This window comes from Mesocricetus auratus, unplaced genomic scaffold (genome assembly GCF_017639785.1).
Source record: "Mesocricetus auratus isolate SY011 unplaced genomic scaffold, BCM_Maur_2.0 Super-Scaffold_100003, whole genome shotgun sequence".
NCBI classification, from domain to species: Eukaryota; Metazoa; Chordata; class Mammalia; order Rodentia; family Cricetidae; genus Mesocricetus; species Mesocricetus auratus.
The window spans coordinates 52,007,419-52,028,648 of record NW_024429188.1 but is presented as its reverse complement, the minus strand read 5'-3'; the positions used below and the strand labels follow the sequence as shown (position 1 = coordinate 52,028,648).

The following is a 21,230-nucleotide window of genomic DNA, read 5'->3' as shown; positions in this document are numbered from 1 at the left end:
TAGTGTTGTTTTCATTTTTAAGATGAAAGAATCATTTTAAGAATCCAGGCCCTGTGGTACTGACCTGTAGTTCGAACTACTCAGGAGCCTGAACTTAGTGATCCCTTATCTCAGAACAGGAGAAAGCAAAATGAAGAGCTAGGTCTGTAGCTCAGAGGTATAGTTCTTGCTTAGCATATACAAGGCTCTAGGTTCAAAACCCAGAATAGAAAAGAAAAAAAAATAGAGAAAAAACCAAGGCTGGGTGAGATGAGTTTATTCATCTAGTTTGCGTTGAAGCTGGCTTTCAGATCTGGTCTGCTGAGTACCAATGCAGCTGGTTTTCTCTTTTTCTCTGCTGGGGATTGAACTCTTAGGACCTTATACATACTTAGGCAAGCTCTATACTACTGATCTACCCTGTAAGTCTGACAGTTTATACTCTTAATTTTGTGCTTTATTGTTGCCTCTCACCCCTCAAGAATGATTAAGTTACCAAATACAGGAAACATGGCAAAGGGCCCTCAGATTCTGAAAATTCAATGATGTTTTCAGGATGCTTTTGTTTTGTTTTGAGACAGGGTTTCCCTTTGTAGCCTTGGCTATCCTGAACTCGTTATGTAGGTCAGGCTGGTCTCATACTCAGAGATGTGTCTGCCTAAGCCTCCTGAGTGGTGGGATTAAAGGTGTGCACCACCACACCTGATTTAGTATGCTTCATTTTAACAAATGAAGATTTTAAAATTTAGAGTGCTTTCACAGACGATAATTTCATGCGCTGATACTAAGATTCTATAATGAAGTCATTTAGCTTATGGAATTTAAATTCTTCACATGTATGCAAATCTTTAAGGTTCACAAAGGTTTATTTTATGTATACTAATTATCTCAAAAACTGGGGTTTAGAGAATTTGTGTAGCCAATAAGGTTATAGCTAAAACATAAAGCTTGTTTTCATAATTGTATTTGCTGTTGCACAGAAGTGATACAGGGCTGGCACTGTGTGACAAAATGAGATCAGGTAGTCCAAACCACCAGGAACTCAAGCCTCCATCCCCTTTCAAGTAGAGCACCTTTGCTTTTATATGCTTTTAAGTATTAGGCTTCAGTATAAGCTTAATAAGTCTTTTTATCTTGCCTTAAATTTATACAGACATATAAAAGGACAACCCAGTTCTTTGGGAATGTTAGGCTGAGGAGTTGTTTGAAGAAGGCTTGAAGAAGTGTTGAAAATAGAAGTGAGTTCTGAGACCACAAGGAGAACAGGAAAAGACATATGTATGAAATAGCACAAATTAGAAGAAACTGAAGAAATAAAATCATCATATAGTCAGGTCACAGTGACAGTATAGAAGTATAGAGAAGTAGGTTTGGGAAGAGAAGAAAAACCACAAACAGGAATTGTGATCATACTACTTAGATTAGGAATCCTGTATGACTGTGGAATGTATTAAATTTTAAACAGAAACACTTTTTATCTTAGAAAAATAATTTTGTGCATCAGTGTGGAAAATGAACTGGAAAAATAAAACGGATGTTAAGAAACTTGTTAGGATACTATTAAGATGATGGAAGTAAGAGGTAATAGCAGGCCTAAAGCAAGGTGGTAAGTGGGGTGGGTACAGTATAGTTACTCAATCAATGTATTTGTTTCTTGTATTTTTGGTTGTGAGCCTAACCTGTAATGGCTGAGTTATCCCTCCAGCCCTGTATGTTTTTCTTAGGTTTGTATTTATTTACAAGATCATTCCATCATGCCAGTAGTTTGATAGTATATATTTTGACATTTGCAGTGAAACGTTTCTTGTCATTTGAACATGCTTTTATTAAAGATATAACAAAGCTACCTCCTATTATTATAGTAAGATCGTGGCCATGGTCCCTTTTATCTTTGTTTATTTTTTTAAAAATACCTTATTTTATGTGCATTGGTGTGAAGGTGTCAGATCTACTGGAACTGGAGTTACAGACAGTTGTGAGTTGCCAGGTGGGTGCTGGAAATTGAATTTGGGTCCTGGAAGAACAGCCAGAGAGAGCTCTTAACCACTAAGCCATCTCTTATCCCCAAATTTTTTGTTGCTCTTAATTTTTAGTGTGTGTATGCACGTGTGCACGTGTGTGTATGCGTGTGAGTCAGTGTTTGTATCTGTATACATCGGGGAAGTTCTCAGTTTGTTTTCTTACACGCCGTAGACAACTTGCCCAGAAGTGACACTACCCACAGTGGGTTAGTCCCTCCCATATCAATCATCAATCAAGAAAATGTCCTACAGACTTGTCTAGAGGTCAGTCTAATGGAGGGATTTTCTCTATTAAGGTTCCTTTTTCCAGATAACTTCAGCTTGAGTCAAGTTGACAAAAACCAAAACAAAAAACAAAACCCAACTGGGCCACTAGCTTCAGCCCATCCTTTTATAATGTTCTTCAGTCATTGTAAGCCTGCACCAGATTTACAGATTGACCAAAACAGGCTCTTAGTCATAATACAATTGGTTACTGATTGTCAACTATTCGTTTCTTAAATATTAATATCTCACCTTAGTTAAAGTTTATATAAATTTTCTTTGGGAAAATGCTTTTTCTGGCAATAAACTTATAGATTGCATGCATAGATTCAGTGATAAAATCTTGGCCAGGCCCACATTTCATTATAGACTAAGTAGGTGTTTTGTTCCTCTTAAGTACAGTATACACAGTCTAAGTTCCGTACCCTTTATTAAGAAAACAAAAGCCAGTAAAACTGGCAGAGAAGCGTTTCTTCACTTCCCCTTTTCAGCACTGTACCACTTATGTCTCTTTAACTGTGGACTGCATGTTGGTAATTATAGGGAAGACAAAATGGGGATTTAAGCTAAAGTACCCTAAGTGAGGCTTTAGGTTGGCTTTCTCCACCCTGATTTTGTGTACAATTTTCTCTCCTAGTCTTTAGTCCTTTATTCAAGCTTTAATACCTCAAAGCATAGTTTACTGAACAGAGATGTTATTGTACACTTTATTAGCCAGCATATGATAATGTAAGGTTTTGCCTTTCTCATTTCTAACACTAGAGTAGAATATTCTCCATTAAAATAAATTGATATAAAGCATGGGATAGCTAATCAGCTTATTTTGGGAACTTTCTCCGAGTTTGCATACATTTACTTTTGAGACATAAGAACCACATGGTGGCACATGAGCCCAATATTTTTTGGCTTCTAAGAATTCAAATTTCTAATTGAAATTTGAAGCTTAATGCCATTGTCATTTACTTCTCTGCCTGTTTTGTTACAAGTTTAGTCTTTTGTTTAGTAAAACAAAGTGTAGTATTATTAACATATATACATTAACTGGTACACAAGGGCTTATTTATCTGAGTAAGAATAGAATAGCAGAAGATACAACAATCTTAAGAGGAATTATTTCAGTTCTACTATTACTTTCTAGGTTATTAGTTTCTTGTTTGGTATTTGTTGGAATAGTTGATGCCAGGTAGAAGAAACAACTGGTTTGGGTCTTTTCCTTATTCCAGGCCATCTGCTAAGCACCCTTTTGGAAGGAAGTCTGTTTTTTCCTTTAACATTTAAGGTGTTGGGCACGACACCACATTATGAGAGTGGACAACTTACACAAGTTAGTTCTCTCCTTTTACCACATGGGGTCCCTACATGGATTGAATGGCAGGGACCTTTACTTACTGAGCCATCTCACTAGCCCCTGTGTTTGTTTTGAGACAGTCTCACTCTGTAGTTGAGACTGACATGGAACTTCCTATGTAACCTAGGCTGGCCTACATTCATAGCATACCTCCTGTCTTAGCCTCTAAAGTGCTAAGATGGCAGAAATGAATTACCACACCTGACTCTTAGGAAATAATCTTAAGCCACATAAGCTTTGTGACTGTGCTCTAGACATCGAGGTAGTAACCCTATCTATCCTTCACTGATCCTCCTTCCCTCTCCCTCCCTCCCTCCCTCCCTCCCTCCCTCCTCCCTCCCTCCCTCCCTCCTCCCTCCCTCCCTCCTCCCTCCTCCCTCCCTCCCTCCTCCCTCCCTCCCTCCCTCCTCCCTCCCTCCCTCCCTCCCTCCCTCCCTCCCTCCCTCCCTCCTCCCTCCCTCCCTTACACTTGGTAGCTGAACAAATATTTCATTCCATAGTTGTTATAGTGTTGCCATTTTGCTAATTTATTTCTTTGTATAGCTTTGGAGCCTGTCCTGGCACTCACTGTGTAGACCAGGCTGAGCTTGAACTCACAGAGATCTGCCTGCCTCTGTCTCTTGAGTGCTGGAATTAAAGGTGTGTGCTGCCATCATCTGGCTAACTGGAATTCTTTTAAAAAGTATAACATGAGGTCTTTATCCTTATAAGGTCAAAGCATGACATATGAATGACACCATTTAGGGGCCAAAGGAAATAACCTTAGCTATGCTGTAGAAGAAACATGTATTGGAGGTTTGGGTTTCCTTAGAGATGAGTTGTATCAGTTGGCAGAATAATAGCATTAATTACTAAATACTGATAATCACTCCCAATGAAGCTAGTATGCAGTTGCCAAAGAACGAATACCTTTTCCAGTAACTAAGGATTTTTTCTCTCCCTTTCTTGGATAACACGGGAGAAGAATTATTTTCTAGCCACCTGATGTTTCTGTAGTATTTGTGTTTTTAGAATATCTTATTTAATAGAACACCTCAGTTTTCAATTATCTCTATAGTGATTTTTAAATATAAAAGAGTACTTTTGGTATCTTCCTACATACTACATAAAATATACTTGCTCTTAGTGCTTTATAGTGCTGCTTTGTGTCTTTTTCATTTTCCCTTTTTTTAAACACAAGAAAAACTAGTACGAAAACCACAGTCACATGGTTATAGAGACCATGGTGCCAGTGATACCTCCAGATAGCATATTCCCAAACTTTGGCAAGCTACACTGGTTTAGAAATTATTGCCAGTGGAAATTAAACCATATACAGTGTATCATTGCTGGCAAGGGCATTTTGCAAGATTCCATTGGGGAAGGATTGAACTGGACTTCTAAAATTGTTTCCTTATGAGGAGTTTGAGCCACCACAAATATTTACTACTTGCTAAGCCTAGTGATGCATGCCTGCCATCCCAGATGCTTGAGAGGCTGAGGCAGGATGGTCATAAGTTCAAGGCCCATGCTGGTTCATTTCTATAGTGTCATCCATAATGTGGGTGTAATAATGCATTGTTATAGGGATATGAACATTGGGTATTCCATGTGAAGTTATTAGGATAGTGCTGCCACACAGATGTACATTCTGTTTAGCTCAAAAAATTCAATGGTGAGCTGACTTGGGTTCCCATCTCAAATTTAGAGCACTATGCTATTTTGTTATTGGACTAAGTGTACATCTGTATGGCTCTTTTAGAGATCAAGCTATCCCAATATTCTGTTTGACAGTCTGGTGCTTTGGCTTCCTTACTGCAAAGAAAGTATAGAAAAACTTAGTTAATTTTCAAAATCTTGTCTTTTTTAAGACAGGGTCTTACTATGTAGCCCAGGTCTGCCTGGAACTTGCTATATAGACAAGGATTTCTTTTAGCCCACGGAGATCTGCCTATCCCTGCCTCCCAAGCACTAGGATTAAAGATGTGCACGAAGCCAGAAAAATATAATATCCACAAAGCAATTATGTAGATCTATCAATTGTCGGTATTTTGCTATATTGGCCTCACCTATTTTAGTGGAAAATTTTCATCACAAGCATTGTGGTTTATGATTTGTAAAGATTTAATCATAGTGAAATGACTTAGTTTTGAAAGTGCCTCCCCAGCAAGTATAAGGACCTGAGTTCAGATCCCCAACACTCATGTAAAAGTTAGACATGACGATGTATATCCTTAATCCCCGGTGCTGGGAGAAGGGTGGAGATAGGGGATGTCTGGAGCTCATTGACTAGCCAGTCTAGTCAGATCAGCAAGCTGCAGTTCAGGCAGAGATCTTGTCTCCAGAAATATGGTAGAAAGCAATGAGGAAGACAGACACTTGCTGTCTACTACTGGGCACATATGACTTAAGCATTTATCTCCAAAGCAGTAAGGTATTTCTTACATAATACCCATGCTATAAAATTAATAACTTCCTAATGTTATTCAATACCCAATGATGTATTTATATGTAGCCAGTTGTCTCTGAATGTCTTATAACTACTTTGTTAATATCAAGATACACGCAAGTCTTACACACTACATTTGGTTATTGAGACACTTGATATACCTTTCTTTTTCATTGTCTGCAGTCTCCTTTGTCCATTCTGTGGTTATTTCCTGGGGTGGTTTGAGGTGTGTGTGCGTGTGCATGTGTGTGCGAGCAAGAGACAGACAGACAGAGATAGCTAGGTTTTTCCCCCCCCGAAAGCTTTTTTAAAATTTTAGACGCGCATGTGTGTGTACACTCATGGAAGACAGAGGCATCATTACAGGTTGTTGAGAGCTACCTGATGTGGGTTCTGGGAATCAAACTTGGGTACTCTGGAAGAGCAATATGTGCTCTTAGCCACTGAGCTATCTCAGTAGCTCCTAGCTAAAATTCTTAATTTTTAAAATCAAAATTATATGTATGTATACATTACATGTTGTGTGTATACATGTAGATAGATATGTATTCTTAAGACAGGTTTGATTGTTCTTTAGCAACTGTATGTTTAAAATTTTATTGGAAATGGTGTTATAAAAACGGGTAAATAATACCAGTGGAGTTTTCCTAGTAGCTTACCAAGAGGAGAAACTACTTTGAAGACAACAGTTCTTTCTGATGGAGATATGATCCTGTCTAAACCATTGTGTATATCAGTACAAAAGTCATTGGTTAACTGGGTCCTGTGTCAAGCTTCATATGTGGTGTTGCACATAGTACTGTGGTAAAGTTGTTACTGACTAGGTTCATATTATACACCCCAAAACTGAGGCTTAAGAGAAGTATGTGCTCAGACATAGAGCTAGTAAATGGGAGAAACTAGAATTGAAATGCACTTAATGGCCTTCGATTTGCACTTTCTAGTACAAGATCCATAGGCTACAGATGGCTATTTATACTAAAATTTAAAACTTCAGTTCTTGGAGTGGTGGTAGTGGCGCACACCTTTTCCCTAGCACCCAGGAGGCAGAGGCAGGCATATCTCTGAGTTTGAGGCCACACTGGTCTACAGAGTGAGTTCCAGGATAGTGAGGGCTACACAGAGAAACTGTCTCAAAAAAACAAAAACAAATAAAAAATTTTAGTTCTTCAGAACTACTACTATGTTTACACTTAAGTGATCATGTGTTTGTTTCATTTAAATTCTGCAGTATCTTCCATCTGATATTCAGAAAGCTAACCCAAGTTTTCTTTTATAAAATAAGTTGTTACACAATTTTATGTTGATATTAGTATTTTGAGCAGTTTAGCCTATGAAGCATTTTCCTTTTGCATTCCTGGGAGTTGAGGACACAGCTAACTGGTTGTCAGCTCCTTAGTGTCAGCCCTTCATTGATAGAGGGATTTCAATACCACCGTTCCTGCGTGTTGTTAATAGGGTTGTTACTACTGGCTAGCTTAGCTAATTCAAGTCTGGAGTTTAACATGTTAGGGGAAGAAGAGTGGCAGAAGCTGAAGCTGTGCCTCTTTTAGGGGGATTTCTAGATTCACCTCCTAGATTGCATAGCTAAGTTTTTATATTACAGTTAGTATTTTGAACACATAAAAGAACAGTTGCAGAGGAGGTTTATTTGTTTATTATAAAAATTACTGGATGGCTTTGATATTTATATCCTTTTTATCATCTACTTGTCTTCTGATGGTTTCATTCCTATTCTGTATGTGTTATAACACACCTATTTTGGCTAACACACTAATGTTTACAAAAACAAGCAGTTGCTCATGGGAACTACAGATTGTTTAGGACAAAAATGATTTCCAATTTAGGTCCTACTTGGAAAACTGCAGTCTCTAGAACAACTGTGGTCATATGAAATCTACCATGACAGCTCTCCATCTCACAGGGGCATGTAACACATGAAATCCTTGTAACCTGATAACCAATTTTTGAGGTTTAAATGATTTAAATACTAAGTATAGTGTCTGGCTCTACAAATGTTAAAGAAGAAAACCATTCTTATTAAAATGTAGTTTTTGCCTTCTACTAATGTCAGCTTGGCAGACAAGCCATTTTCTTTCACTGGAAGTGACAAGTTCGATGGTTGTCATCAATTCCCACCAATGCTCTGGAAATCTGGGCCTGTTTCTAGTGTTCTTTAGTAAAGGTTAAGCGTTCCAAACACAAAAGTCTACTATGATGGTCAGTTACTCATTGCATACACTACAGTTTTTCTCCTACTACACTCTCGGGGAAGAAACTGGCTTCAAATGTGAAGGAAAAGCTCTTAAACCACGATTATTCAATTTCTTCAGAAAACTGTTAGACATCTTCAAGTAATAAAAGGGAATTTTTCATAGCCTTTTGAGTGGGTCATATGGCAGTTAAGTATTCTAGTGACCTTTTATTTCCAGATATTATAAAACTCAAATTCAAAGTGATAGTAAGCAAATATTTTTGAAATGTGGCAAACCTCTTACCCTACCCCCAGGCTAAGCCTTGATTATTTTTTAACAATTTTATTTTCAAGGTTGGATTTCAGAATTAATTAGGTGGGAATTTTTGTCAACTTGCCAAATACTTTAAACTTCTAAGTAAATTAACTTAAACTTTTAATTTATCATTAATTTTGTTTTATTAATTGAACTAGTCATTTTTAAACCTTAAAATTTAGGTGATTAGCTGAAATACAGACCATGCTTTTTTCAGCTTGTAGGCTTTTTAAAGCAAACTTTTTCAAGCAAAAATAAAGTTTAAACAAAGAAAAGTAAAGGTACACATTTGGATGTAATTTAAACCTCATTTTGATGACTGTTGGCTTGGTGATTATAGATTTTGTTCCAGTATTGTTTTCAATAATAGTGTTACTATAGCAACTAGTATAAATGCTGCTTTAAAGGGGAAAACAAAAACCTTCCCACTGATTGTATCTTACATGGGATGAAAACTGTAACTTTCATAGTTTATTCTGGATTTGCAAAACTGTTTTTCTTGAAGAAGTAATCTGAGCATCCCGTTACAAATACTTTTTGGCCCTCTTAATCTCATCATTCGTTTCTTATATTGATTGAATGCTGCAATTAATTTAAAAGCCAAAGATGTTGGAACAGTGCTTTCCTAATTCTGAGCTATATTAGTTTCTTTTTAAAGAAACTGCTTAATTTATGTGCCTTGTCTTTTCATTTGTAAAATAGAGTGGGGATGGTATATGCACAAATTCATATGAGTGAATGCTCATCTAACCAGAGGCCAACACTTTCCATCTTGAATTTTTTTGAGATAGGGTCTCTTGCTGAATCTGGAGCTAGTAGATTTGACTAAGCTAGCTGGCCATAGAGCCCCCGAGTTCCTCCTTTCTCTTCCTTCTCACTCTGGGTTTACAGACATGTATGGACATGCTCAGCTTTATGTATGTACTGGAGATCCAAACTCAGACTTTTGTGCTTGTAAAGCAAGTACTTTGCCAACTGAGCCATCTTCTCAGAGTCTTAAAATGGTAGTTGTGTCACAAAGATTTGTTTAAGGACTTGGGTATAATCAGTATATGAGGAAATTATTAAAAATATATCCACTAATTCATTTCATTGCAGGTGTCATAATAATCCCAGGAAAATTCTAATGTCTTAAAAATAATTTACATGCCGGGTGGCTGTGGCACACGCCTTTAATCCCAGCACTCGGGAGGCAGAGGCAGGCGGATCTCTGAGTTCGAGGCCGGGGCTGGTCCAACAGCCTCAAACAATACAGAGAAACCCTGTCCCCTAAAACCAAAAAAAAAATAATAATAATTTACATAAGGGAATGAATAGTGGATAATGTTTTTCTGCATAATGTGGTAGTACTCAACCTTCCTAATGCTATCACCTGTCTATACAGTTTCTCATGTTGTGGTGACCCCCAACCACAATTCTTTTCCTTGCTACTTGATAACTATAATTTTACTACTGTTATGAATTATACTGTAAATTTTTTGGAGATAGAATTTTGCCAAAGGTTGGCCACCACAGGTTGAGAACCACTGATATAATACGCCCATCAAAAACTTTTGTGTTTGGTATAAAATTATGTCTATGCAAAGACTGCAAGAGAGGAAACGAGGCTTCAACTAAATATAATGCATTCCCATTTTTATGCAAAGCTGTATATAAAATAAGTGGAGGAATATATACTATGTTACTGATAACTGTCCCCAGGTTGAATAGTTAGATATCAGTGTTACTTTCATTAATTTATTTGAAAAAAGAGGCTATCACATTCATTAGAAACAATATAAAGGAGGGTTTCTGTTTTGTTTTTGAGGTTTGGCTTAATAGAATGAAGACAGCACTATGTTAGTAGGTTACAAAATGTATTAAACGTAGAAATCAAAGTAATGTGAACTTTTTCTGTGATTTACTGGTATTTCAGTTGGCTGTGGATCAAAAGGAACATTATTGCCTGGGCAATGGCTTAATTGTCACCATTACTTGACCTTAATTAGATGATCATGTTTCATTTTTTAAGTTAATTTTTCTTTTTCTGAAGATTTATTTTATGTGTATGAGTGTTCTATCCATATGTACACTTTTTATGCCAGAAGAGGGCACCAGATCCCATTATAGATGGTTGTGAGCCACCACGTGCTTACTGGGAATTGACCTCAGGACCTTGAAGAGCAGCAAGTGCTCTAAATCACTATGCCATCAGTCTAACCCCTATGTTTCATTTTGCTGGAATAAATCTTGAATCTGGAATGAAAATGATAAAATAGTGCACGTCAGCTCTAGTGTGAGCATAAACTAATCTTTGACAAGTTTTCACTGAGGCTGGAAAATGGCTCTGCAATTGAACACGGTCTTTTCTTCCAAGGGACCCGGGTTCCCAGCACTCACTCGGCATGACCTACAACTATCTGTAATCCAGTCCCAGTTATTGCCCCTGGGTAATAGGCACATACATGGCACATACATGCACACAGGCAAAACACTCATATACATAAAGTAAAAATAAATCTTTAAAAGTAACTTATACTCGTTAACAAAAAGAACACTCAAAGAAGTTACAAGTGTTAAAAGTAAAGAAAAATGAAAGGCCTCATTATGTTTCTTCTTTGCCCAGAGTCCTTCAAGTGATTATGTCTTTTATCTAAAAATGTAGATCTAGGAAATGGAGCCATGCCTCATGAAAATAAGCATTCTCGGCAATGTGATACTTAATAATTAGTGGATAAGAGTTGGGAAATTCAGTTGCTAGTCCCAGCTAGTCCCTTGTATAATTGGAAAAGTCACTTGCCTGGTCCTCAATTTCCCCTAATTTCAAGTCAGTAAGTTTGGGTTTTGAAATTATAGGATGCTAAGGACTAACCTGATTAAACTCGCTGATGTCTCAGGCATTTTACTGTGTGTGTACACATGTATTTCTGGAAAGGCTTCTGCCCTTCACCGGAAACAAGTAATGTCTGATATAGGATACTACTCAATTGACATGTTTATTGTTTTATTTTTTATTAATTTTTATTTAAATTAAAAACAATCTTTTTTTCATACCACTCCCAGTTCAAGGTCATCATTTGCTATATAACAAGTTAGAGGTCAGCTCTCTTAAAAAAATCTCTAAATATCCTAAGTTATGTGGTATGTGAAGCAAGCTCTTCTAAAAAATGTAATAAAAATAATGGAAAAAATGTAATAAATAATAAAAAACAAGAAATTCTGATGTGAGGTCTGTTTTCTAGGTAATTTATATATAGTATAAACTGAAAATGTGAAAAACAGTCAATTTCTACTCTTGCCAGTTTTATAACTATGAAGATATGATAGAGAGGGGTAAATAATTATGATTTCACCCCCAAAACAGGATACCATACTTGCAGAACTTCTTCAGATACATAAAGAACACATTGTAGGATATCATGAACATGATTCTCTTTTGGACCACAAAGAAGAAGAAGAGCTAACTGAAGAGGAAAGAAAAGCAGCTTGGGCTGAATATGAAGCAGAAAAGAAGGTATTTTATTTAGAATGCTTTTTCAGTGAAGCTGTTCGGGGCAAAAGGAGAAGCTTAGAGTTGACTATGATTCCAGTTCATTATCTTCATGTTTGCCATAGTGAACTTTGTTATTTTTTTATTATTTTTATCTAAAATTTATTTACTTATATTTTCTGCACATTGATGTTCATGCCATAGGTGTTAAGTCCCCTGGACCTGGAATTACAGATACTTGTGAACTGCCATATGGGTGCTGGGAACTGAACCCCGGTCCTCTGGAAGAGCAGTTAGTGCTCTTAACCATTGAGCAATCTCTCCAGTCTGAACTTTATTTTGTAGCATAACGATCTGCTAATAACTATGCATTTTTTATATAACTAAACATTCTTTTGGAGCTAGGTACAGTGTCTGTAGTCCCAGATACTTGAAACACTAAGACAGGGGGAATTATTTGAGCTCAACGATTAAAGACTGGTCTGAGCAACAAATTAGAAACAAGCCAAATACAATTTTTTTTGTTGTTTCTTCTTTTTTGTTTTTTGTTGTTGTTTTTTTTTTGCTTCTTTTTTCTACTTTTTTTATTTAAATTAGAAACAAACTTGTTTTACATGTCAATCCCAGTTCCTTCTCCCTCCCCTCCTCCCCTGTCCCCCACTAACCCCCTATCCCATCCCCTTTCTGCTCTCCAGGGAGGGTGAAGCTTTCCATGGGGGTCTGACATATCATTTGGAGCAGGGCCTAGACCCTCCCCTGTGTGTCTAGGCAGAGAGAGTATCCCTATATGTGGAGTGGGCTCCCAAAGTCCATTTGTATGCTAGGGATAAAAACTGATCTACTACCAGAGGTCGCATAGATTGCTGAGGCCTCCTCACTGACATCCATGTTCAGGGGGTCTGGTTCGGTCCAATGCTGGCTTCCCAACTATCATTCTGGGGTCCATGAGCTCCCCCTTGTTCAAGTCAGCTGTTTCTGTGGGTTTCACCAGCCTGGTCTTGTCACCTTTGCTCATCACTCCTCCCTCTCTGCAACTGGATTTGAGGAGTTCAGCTCAGTGTTTAGCTGTGGGTGTCTGCTTCTGCTTCCATTAGCTACTGGATGAAGGCTCTAGGATGGCATATAAGGTAGTCATTCAATCTCATTATTGGGGAAGGGCATTTAATGTGGCCTCTCCACTATTGCTTAGATTATTAGTTGATATCATCCTTGTAGATCTCTGGACATTTCCCTACTGCCAGATTTCTCTTTAAACCTATAATGGCTCCCTCTATTATGATGTCTCTTATCTTGCTCTCCTCCATGCTTACCCCTCATGTCCTCCTCTCCTCTTCTCCTTTTCCTAGCTACCTCTCCCCTTCCCCCATGCTCCCAATTTGCTCAGGAGATCTTTGAGACAGGGTTTCTCTGTGTAGCCTTAACTATCCTGGAACTCACTCTGTAGACCAGGCTGGCCTTGAACTCACAGAGACCCTCATGCCACTGTCTCCTGAGTGCTGGGATAAAAGGCATGCGCCAACACTGCCTGACTATGTTTCTGTTTTTATGCTAGTCATTGGACGGAGCAATGAAGACGAGAGAGGTCACATTTGAAGGAAGACACATCAATGTAGTTGTTCCTCAGGTATAGGCTCCCCAGTTAGACATCTCAATTAATGGGGTTTGCCTATGTTGGATAGTGAATTAGGGAAAAGAAAGCAGTTTATATTTAAAAAACTAAGCACTCTATTTCTGCTTAGTCCTTGCTGAATTTAAGAGCTGTGCATTTAATGTCAATCTCCACCAACAACTTTAAACAGCAGCCCACTATAGGCTCCCCAGTTAGACATCTCAATTAATGGGGTTTGCCTATGTTGGATAGTGAATTAGGGAAAAGAAAGCAGTTTATATTTAAAAAACTAAGCACTCTATTTCTGCTTAGTCCTTGCTGAATTTAAGAGCTGTGCATTTAATGTCAATCTCCACCAACAACTTTAAACAGCAGCCCACTTGAACAAAAATGTGATTGAGTATGTTAACCTTATCCTAATACCTGAATCCTTTTCAAACTCCTAAGTCATTGTACCAAACTTCTTTACCATTAATATAATGTTAGGAGTCTCATCAGAATTCACAGAGTTCCCTCAGTCTGTGGGAATTACCAGAAAAAAAAAGAATATACCTTTAGGGGGTTAAACCTTTCCATGTAATAAGATCTTAGTTTCGGGTAAAAAGGGTGTTTTGTTTGTGTGTGGAAGAGTGTTAATAATTTCTTAGATCTGAGAAAATAGATTCTTTACTAAACCAGTAGGTGATGTAGAATTTCAAGTTTTTAATCACAATGTGAAAAGTGCATAACTTTGTTTTGTTTTTAGGGACTGACCATGCGTTTCAACATACCGACTGGGACCAATTTACCCCCTGTCACTTTCACCTCTCAAACTCCTTATATTCCTTTTAACTTGGGAGCCCTGTCAGCAATGAGTAATCAACAGCTGGAGGTAAGTTTTAAAGGACAAAAGTAGTTTAATGTGAATTAAAGGCAATTCCAAATGCCTTGTTGCAGGTTACCAATGCACAAATATCACATTCTCTAAAAGCTTACCCTGAATAGATCAAAAATTTTTCCTTTATTTGTTGACCTTTTTGACCAAGCTAATATAGTAAAATGGAGTTTGTGCAGAGCACAAAGTAAGTAGTCCTTGAATTAATGTAGTTTGAATTATTTTAATTAAGAAACAATAGGGCAGCTGAATGGCTAGGGAAACAGCACTTTGATCACTTATGAAAAAACAAAGTACTTAATGTTTGAAAGTAGGTTAAATACATGCATGAGTTTACAAGCAATGTAGAGGTGCTATTAGGTGTACACTGCTGCCCATCATTATGATGTTTGTAATTTAAAACTAGAATAAAATATAAACTAAATGGGAACTATTAGATTATATTATACCAATAGTTTAATAATTTAATTGAATCTGTGGTTTCATTTTTAAAATTTACTCAATAGGCTTATTTAAATTAATTGTTTCAATAAACTCCAAACTTGTACCTTCTTAAACTACCTTTGTATCATTGAAGGTTTTTTTGTTTGTTTTTGAGACAGGGTCTTTCTTCAAAGCCCTGACTGTCCTGGAATTCACTGTGTAGACAAGGGTGTTCTTGAACTCACAGAGATCCACTTATAGATGCTGAATTTTGCTGCTCTCTTCAAATTGTTTAGGTTTTCAATCAAGTACTATGAATTGGCAAGAGGAGTAAGCTGTATACATAAAAGCTATACTGTCCTTCTGTGCTATATAGCTTATTTTTTTACATCCTTTTAGGACCTTATTAATCAAGGCAGAGAAAAGGTTGTAGAAGCAACGAACAGTGTGACAGCAGTGAGGATCCAGCCTCTTGAAGATATCATTTCAACTGTAGTAAGCAAATTGACAACAGACTTATAGCAACCTCTGATTTATGTGCACCACACATCATTTGTTTTAACTTTTGTTCACTTCGATACTTTCCCTAGGGTGGGGGGTGGATATGTAATCCTTACAATTTGATTCTAAAAGTACTAATAAGATGAATAACAGTCTCAAACTGTAATTTATCTACTACGCATAAATGTTGACTTAAGAGAAAAATGGGTAAAATACAAGAATTGAAACATCAAGCATAGAAATATATGCATTGTTTTTCTAAATACATTTTGAATGTACCATTTATAGAAATTAAATCCAGATAGTACTTATTTTAGAGGAAGTCAAAACACACACCAGTGGACAACATAGCACCCTGTTCTCCTGACAGTTGTTTTCTTTAGAAATGAGAAAAGGAAGGGGAGCGGGATTAAAAAATTGATCGTATTTAAGTACCTTAGTTATTTCCCCTCAGTTGTGTAGTTATATGGAGTAAATAGAAATGTCTTTCTTTTAGTGGAAAGAAAACATGAATCTCTCTGAGGCCCAAGTACAAGCACTAGCATTAAGTAGACAAGCCAGCCAGGAGCTTGACGTGAAACGAAGAGAAGCAATCTACAATGATGTATTGACAAAACAACAGATGGTAAGAACTCTTGTCTCCCTGCTCTGTTGGATTTTCTTCAGTTTGTAATGAGTTGATATGACTATAATAACTATACAGAATGAATGGCCATTGATTATTCTCAAGTTTGCAAACAAACAAACAAACAAACAAAAACCTAGTAGTTTTAAGAGCTACTTCGCCAAAAGAGCAACACCACAGACAGTTCTCCTGGATGTTTTTATAGGATCTGTTTCTTTAGAATTTTATTTTTTCTCTGTGTTGGACTTTTGCTTCTTCTGTCACTTTCTAATATCTTCTAAAACTAGACATTTGAATGTATTTGTTTGGAGACTGGAAGTGGTGTCCTGAATGATGTATAAGCTCCTACTAAATTGTCTGAATCTTCTAAAGGATACCATATTCTATGATTCCTGGTCATCTTTTCCAACACTGTCTTGACACTAGAGAATCAATTTCTGTTGCATGAGTTTTACTTAGAAAGCACTGTGGAATCATGGTTTTAAATTATAGGGAATTTGAGAACTTCAGGTAGGAATTATTCTTACTGCAAATGCTTTTCCCTTTGGTGTTCATCAGTGAAATGTTTATATGTCTGTCATCATGTAAAATAGTTAAGAGAATGACAAAGAAAGGGGAGTCGACAAAAGTTCTGTAACTAATACTTGAGACTAATCACAGTGCAAGACAGGTTACTATGGCAACTAACCTATATGCTGCTTACAATACAATAGTCAAGTCATTAAGAGAATTTAGTCCTAAATGGTGTTACTAACTGGTTTCTACAGTAATGGTTTTGTGAATACCATCAAATTAGTAATGGTGATAACAATAATGTGTTTTCCTTTTGGTATGGTACTCCCTTAACAAATTGATTTTAACTCAAAACTTGATACTTGCTTCTTTGAGGCGCGATGTACACTTGTATATATACAGCTCCCTTTTCTCTCTGCAGTTAATCAGCTGTGTGCAGCGAATACTTATGAACAGAAGACTCCAGCAGCAGTACAATCAGCAGCAACAGCAACAAATGACTTATCAGCAAGCAACACTGAGTCACCTCATGATGCCAAAGCCTCCAAATTTAATCATGACTCCTTCTAACTACCAGCAGATTGATATGAGAGGAATGTATCAGTCAGTGGCTGCTGGTATGCAGCCACCACCCTTACAACGTGCACCGCCCCCAATGAGAAGCAAAAATCCAGGACCTTCCCCGGGGAAATCAATGTGATTTTGCACTAAAAGCTTAAAGGATTATTAAAATCATAGAAAGATCTTTTATTTTTTTAGGAATCAATGACTTAACAGAACTCAACTGTATAAATAGTTTGGACCCCTTAAATGCCAATCTTCCATATTAGTTTAAAATTTTTTTAAATATGGCATACCATTTCTCTCTGACATTTGTCAGTGATGTTGCCTACAATCTTCTTACACACATTGAGTACAGAAGATATTTCAAATTGTTTTCAGTGAAAACAAATCCTTCCATAACAGTAACAGCTCCACAGATTTCCTCTCTAAATTTTTATGCCTGCTTTTAGCAACCATAAAATTGTCATAAAATTAATGAATTTAGAAATTAATAAAGATTTATATATTCGCTCTTTACATATAAAACCACACAGCTGAGTTCTTAGAGTTGATTCCTCAAGTTATAAAAATACTTTTGTACTTAATCCATTTCTTGATTAGAGTGATTGAAATGGTCTTAATGTTCTTTTGACTGAAGTCTGAAACTGGGCTCCTGCTATGCTGTGTCTGTGATTAAAAGTTAGATCTAAGGGTCATCTTAGACACAGAAGCATATGCAATATTCTTAAATACTACTACTTTAAAGTTGGAGGAGCCTTGCAGTTATCTTAGCATTGTATAAACAGCCTTAAGTACAGTTGAATACAAGGAAATTCCTTTTTCTTATTTAGTCTCTCTGCCATTTTTTATTTCCAGTTGTATGTGCTGAAATAATTACTGGTAAGATTTCGGGGTGTGGGTTATTTTCTGCACATGCGTTTCTTGTCTCCTGGCACCAATGGAAACACGTCTGTCAGCCATTGTGCCAGTGCTGGTGCTTCATCCTGTTGCTGGCAGTGGGATGCAAACTAAGAAAATCAAGTTAGAACATTTGAAGAGGTTAGTGCTGAAGCTGTGGTATTAAGCTCACACCCTGTTTTATAAACAACATCAAAATGGCAGAACCGTTGCTGACTTTAAGTTCACATGAGGAATGTGCTTTAACAGTCCCCAGTACTGTCAGTATTGCAGAATAATTCCTCTTAAAGATTAGGATCACTGGCTTCTTTCTGCTCACCACCGTGTTCTTTTTTCCCAGTTCCTTTAAATTTTATTTTAGTAACTTGTTTTCAAGTTTGATATTTTTCCAGTATTGATCTCTGGGGTGATTTTTATTTTGCATAAAGTTAATTCACCCAATTCTTAAAGGTTTCTTACTATAAAATCATTTAATTTCTTTTTCTAGATCCAGGTTTATGAAAAGTGATATACAATTTTATTCATGTTCAATTTGATTGCTTGAGTTTCTTCAATAAAAAGATCGTGTTTGACTGTGGGAGTCAACTCATCACAGCAATACCATTTATGAAACGATGATGTAACAAGTAGTAGAAATAGCTAAAGAAAAGCTGGGTAGAGTATTTGTTGTAGGCATCTCTCTGGACTTGATTGAATTGAACATGAGCTAAACATTGAGCTAACATTGAACGTGGTTTTAGTTGTTTGCATAATAAAAGATTTCCATTTTTATCTTGGAAGAACTAGTGGCTGAAACATCCACACACACTGTTTGTGATGAATGTTGTGAGGTTTGGTGTCTCCACCTTCCCGTGATGAAACACACTAATGAACTCCATGTATTTGGATATCAAGTTCATTTCATTGGAGGGGGCAGGTGTGTGTTTACTTTGGAAGAAATAAAAGAAGCAAGATTTATGAGGTAAATATTTGAAAGTATGCTCTGGCCAACTGTTATCAGAATACTTTAAAACTGATTTACTAGACCTTGGAATTTTCAACATGGTCTAATTATTTACTCAAAGACATAGATGTGAAAATTTTAGGCAACCTTCTAATCTGTTTTCGCAATGGATGAAGCTATAACTTGAAGAATAGGAATTAGAAGGACTAATTGGAAATCAGAGTTTGAAATAAATCTTGGACCACTTTGCATACACTCTTCTCACTTGACATCTTAGCAACATGATATATGTACTTTGAGTATAACATCAACTTTTAACAAATATTTAAAGACAGAAATCACATAAGATACTAAAAAGCTCATTTTTATATTTGTTTTAGATGTTTTAAATAGTTGCAATGGCTTAAAATGACGATTTAAAATGTTGCTTGTAATACAGTTTTGCCTGCTAAATTTTCCACATTTTGTAACCTGTTTTATTTCTTTGGGTGTAAAGCGTTTTGGCCTAGAATTGTGATATTGTATGTTTTGTCCCAGTTGTATAGTAATGTTTCAGTCCATCATCCAGCTTTGGCTGCTGAAATCATACAGCTGTGAAGATTTGCCTTGGTTTCTGTTAGACTGCTATTCAGTTCTGTATTGAGTATCTTAAGTACTGTAGAAAAGATGTCACTGCTTCCTTTAAGGCTGTTTTGTAATATATATAAGGACTGGAATTGTGTTTTTAAAGAAAAGCATTCAAGTATGACAATATATCTGTGTTTTCACCTTTCAAAGTGCTGTTTAGTAGTTGAAACTTAAACTATTTAATGTCATTTAATAAAGTGACCAAAATGTGTTGTGCTTTTTCTTGCATTTTCACAGCTTTGAAAAAAATCTGTGCACATATTGTTTCATAGAAAAATGTATAGCTTTTGATGTCCTGTTTAATGGTGGTTCTTTTGCACATTTAGTTGTTTACTATTTGGGAGGTCAAGAGGTTTGGTTTTTAAATCTGTTATATACTAAATTCTGTAAAAGGAGATCTCTAACCTCAAAAAGAATTTACATACCAGGAAGCCTTGTGTGTGTTGTTTCAGTTTTGGTTTTCTGTGTGTAATCCAGCACCATTTCCTGCTCCCAACATGTTTGCCAAAATCAAACAGGGTCGCTACCCACCCTTGTTTTGGGTGCTTACTGCCCACAAGTCCAAACATGGAAACCATAGTACCTTGCCCTAAAAGAAGTGAAACAGTTCGTAGACTTCCTGAGCATTGCCTGCCTGCCCCACAGCCTTTTTTGTATGAACTCAGTTTCCTTCAGATAAAACTTTAAAAGCAAGTACTTGTCCTAGTAACTAGGATTTCCATAGAAGAAGGTACCACATGTTTGTGGTTCTTCAAGTAAATAGGTTAGTTCTTTTACATGTTTATTTCATTCAAAGTTAAATTCAGGTCATTACCAATCTAGTATCACCTAACCCATCTGTCTCAAAGTCAAATGTACCCTTAGAGAAATAAATCCACCATTTCCCCTCCACCCACTAAGTCTGTAACTGAGCCAATCCCAGAGGAGTTACCAGATTAAAGAAATAATTTCATCTGTGCTTATGTGCCAACTGATTAAACTCAGTATCACTAGTGTTGGGTCTAAGAATGTGATGGTACCTCACTCCAAGAGTGTCTGTCCCTAGGGTGTGCACAGCCACAATATTCTCTGTATATATAAAACCCTCTCTGGAATGACCTGCCTGACACTGTAGTCCACCGCTAAGGGAATGACCCTGTAGAGGGTGATTGTATTGCTAGTGACCAATGCATTTTCAAGAGGGCATATAAATGGCAGCCTCTATTAAGAGTAAGAATACAAACTTCATTCTCAGGGCCCCTCCCAGCATGGGACTGGTCCAGACCCCCTGAGTGTGAGAGTCAGTGGGGAGGCCTGGGCAATCTATGGGGCCCTGGGCAGTGGATCAGTGTTTATCCTTGGCATCACAATCTTTTCAGCAAGGAAATGCTTTGCATTTTCCTGGACATTGTGCTTGTACCGCTCTTCTCTGGCAGAGGAACCAGGAGAGCATGGGAGCTTGGCTGTCATCTCTGAGGTATAGAATTACTAAGAGACCTCTACCTGTTCCAGTGTGCCCAGCTCCATCCCTATAGTCCTCAGGTTAAATAGGTGTTGCCTGTCAACAACCATGAAGAGAGATGGCTTATCAGATAGAGGGATGATGGGCTTTCTTTCAGGTATACGAGGAGAAAGTGTAGTATTGAAAGAAAGGGA

The 21,230-nt window shown here is 37.1% G+C and overlaps 1 protein-coding gene across 12 annotated transcripts in view; it reads left to right on the top strand.

Moving 5' to 3' along the window:
* Atrx (ATRX chromatin remodeler) overlaps positions 1-20,026 on the top strand; it is a 134,637-nt gene extending 114,611 nt beyond the window's left edge. For 10 of the 12 annotated variants that reach the window (XM_040744310.1, XM_040744306.1, XM_040744304.1 and 7 more), the window contains 6 exons: positions 11,894-12,043; positions 13,572-13,643; positions 14,374-14,499; positions 15,325-15,420; positions 15,923-16,051; positions 16,986-20,026. In XM_040744310.1, coding sequence (XP_040600244.1) covers positions 11,894-12,043; positions 13,572-13,643; positions 14,374-14,499; positions 15,325-15,420; positions 15,923-16,051; positions 16,986-17,264 — 852 coding nt within the window. In that variant the 3' untranslated portion in view covers positions 17,265-20,026. The remainder of the gene's footprint in view (positions 1-11,893; positions 12,044-13,571; positions 13,644-14,373; positions 14,500-15,324; positions 15,421-15,922; positions 16,052-16,985) is intronic. The other 2 variants (XM_040744314.1, XM_040744305.1) reach the window with 1 other exon arrangement.
* Positions 20,027-21,230: the final 1,204 nt, after the last annotated feature.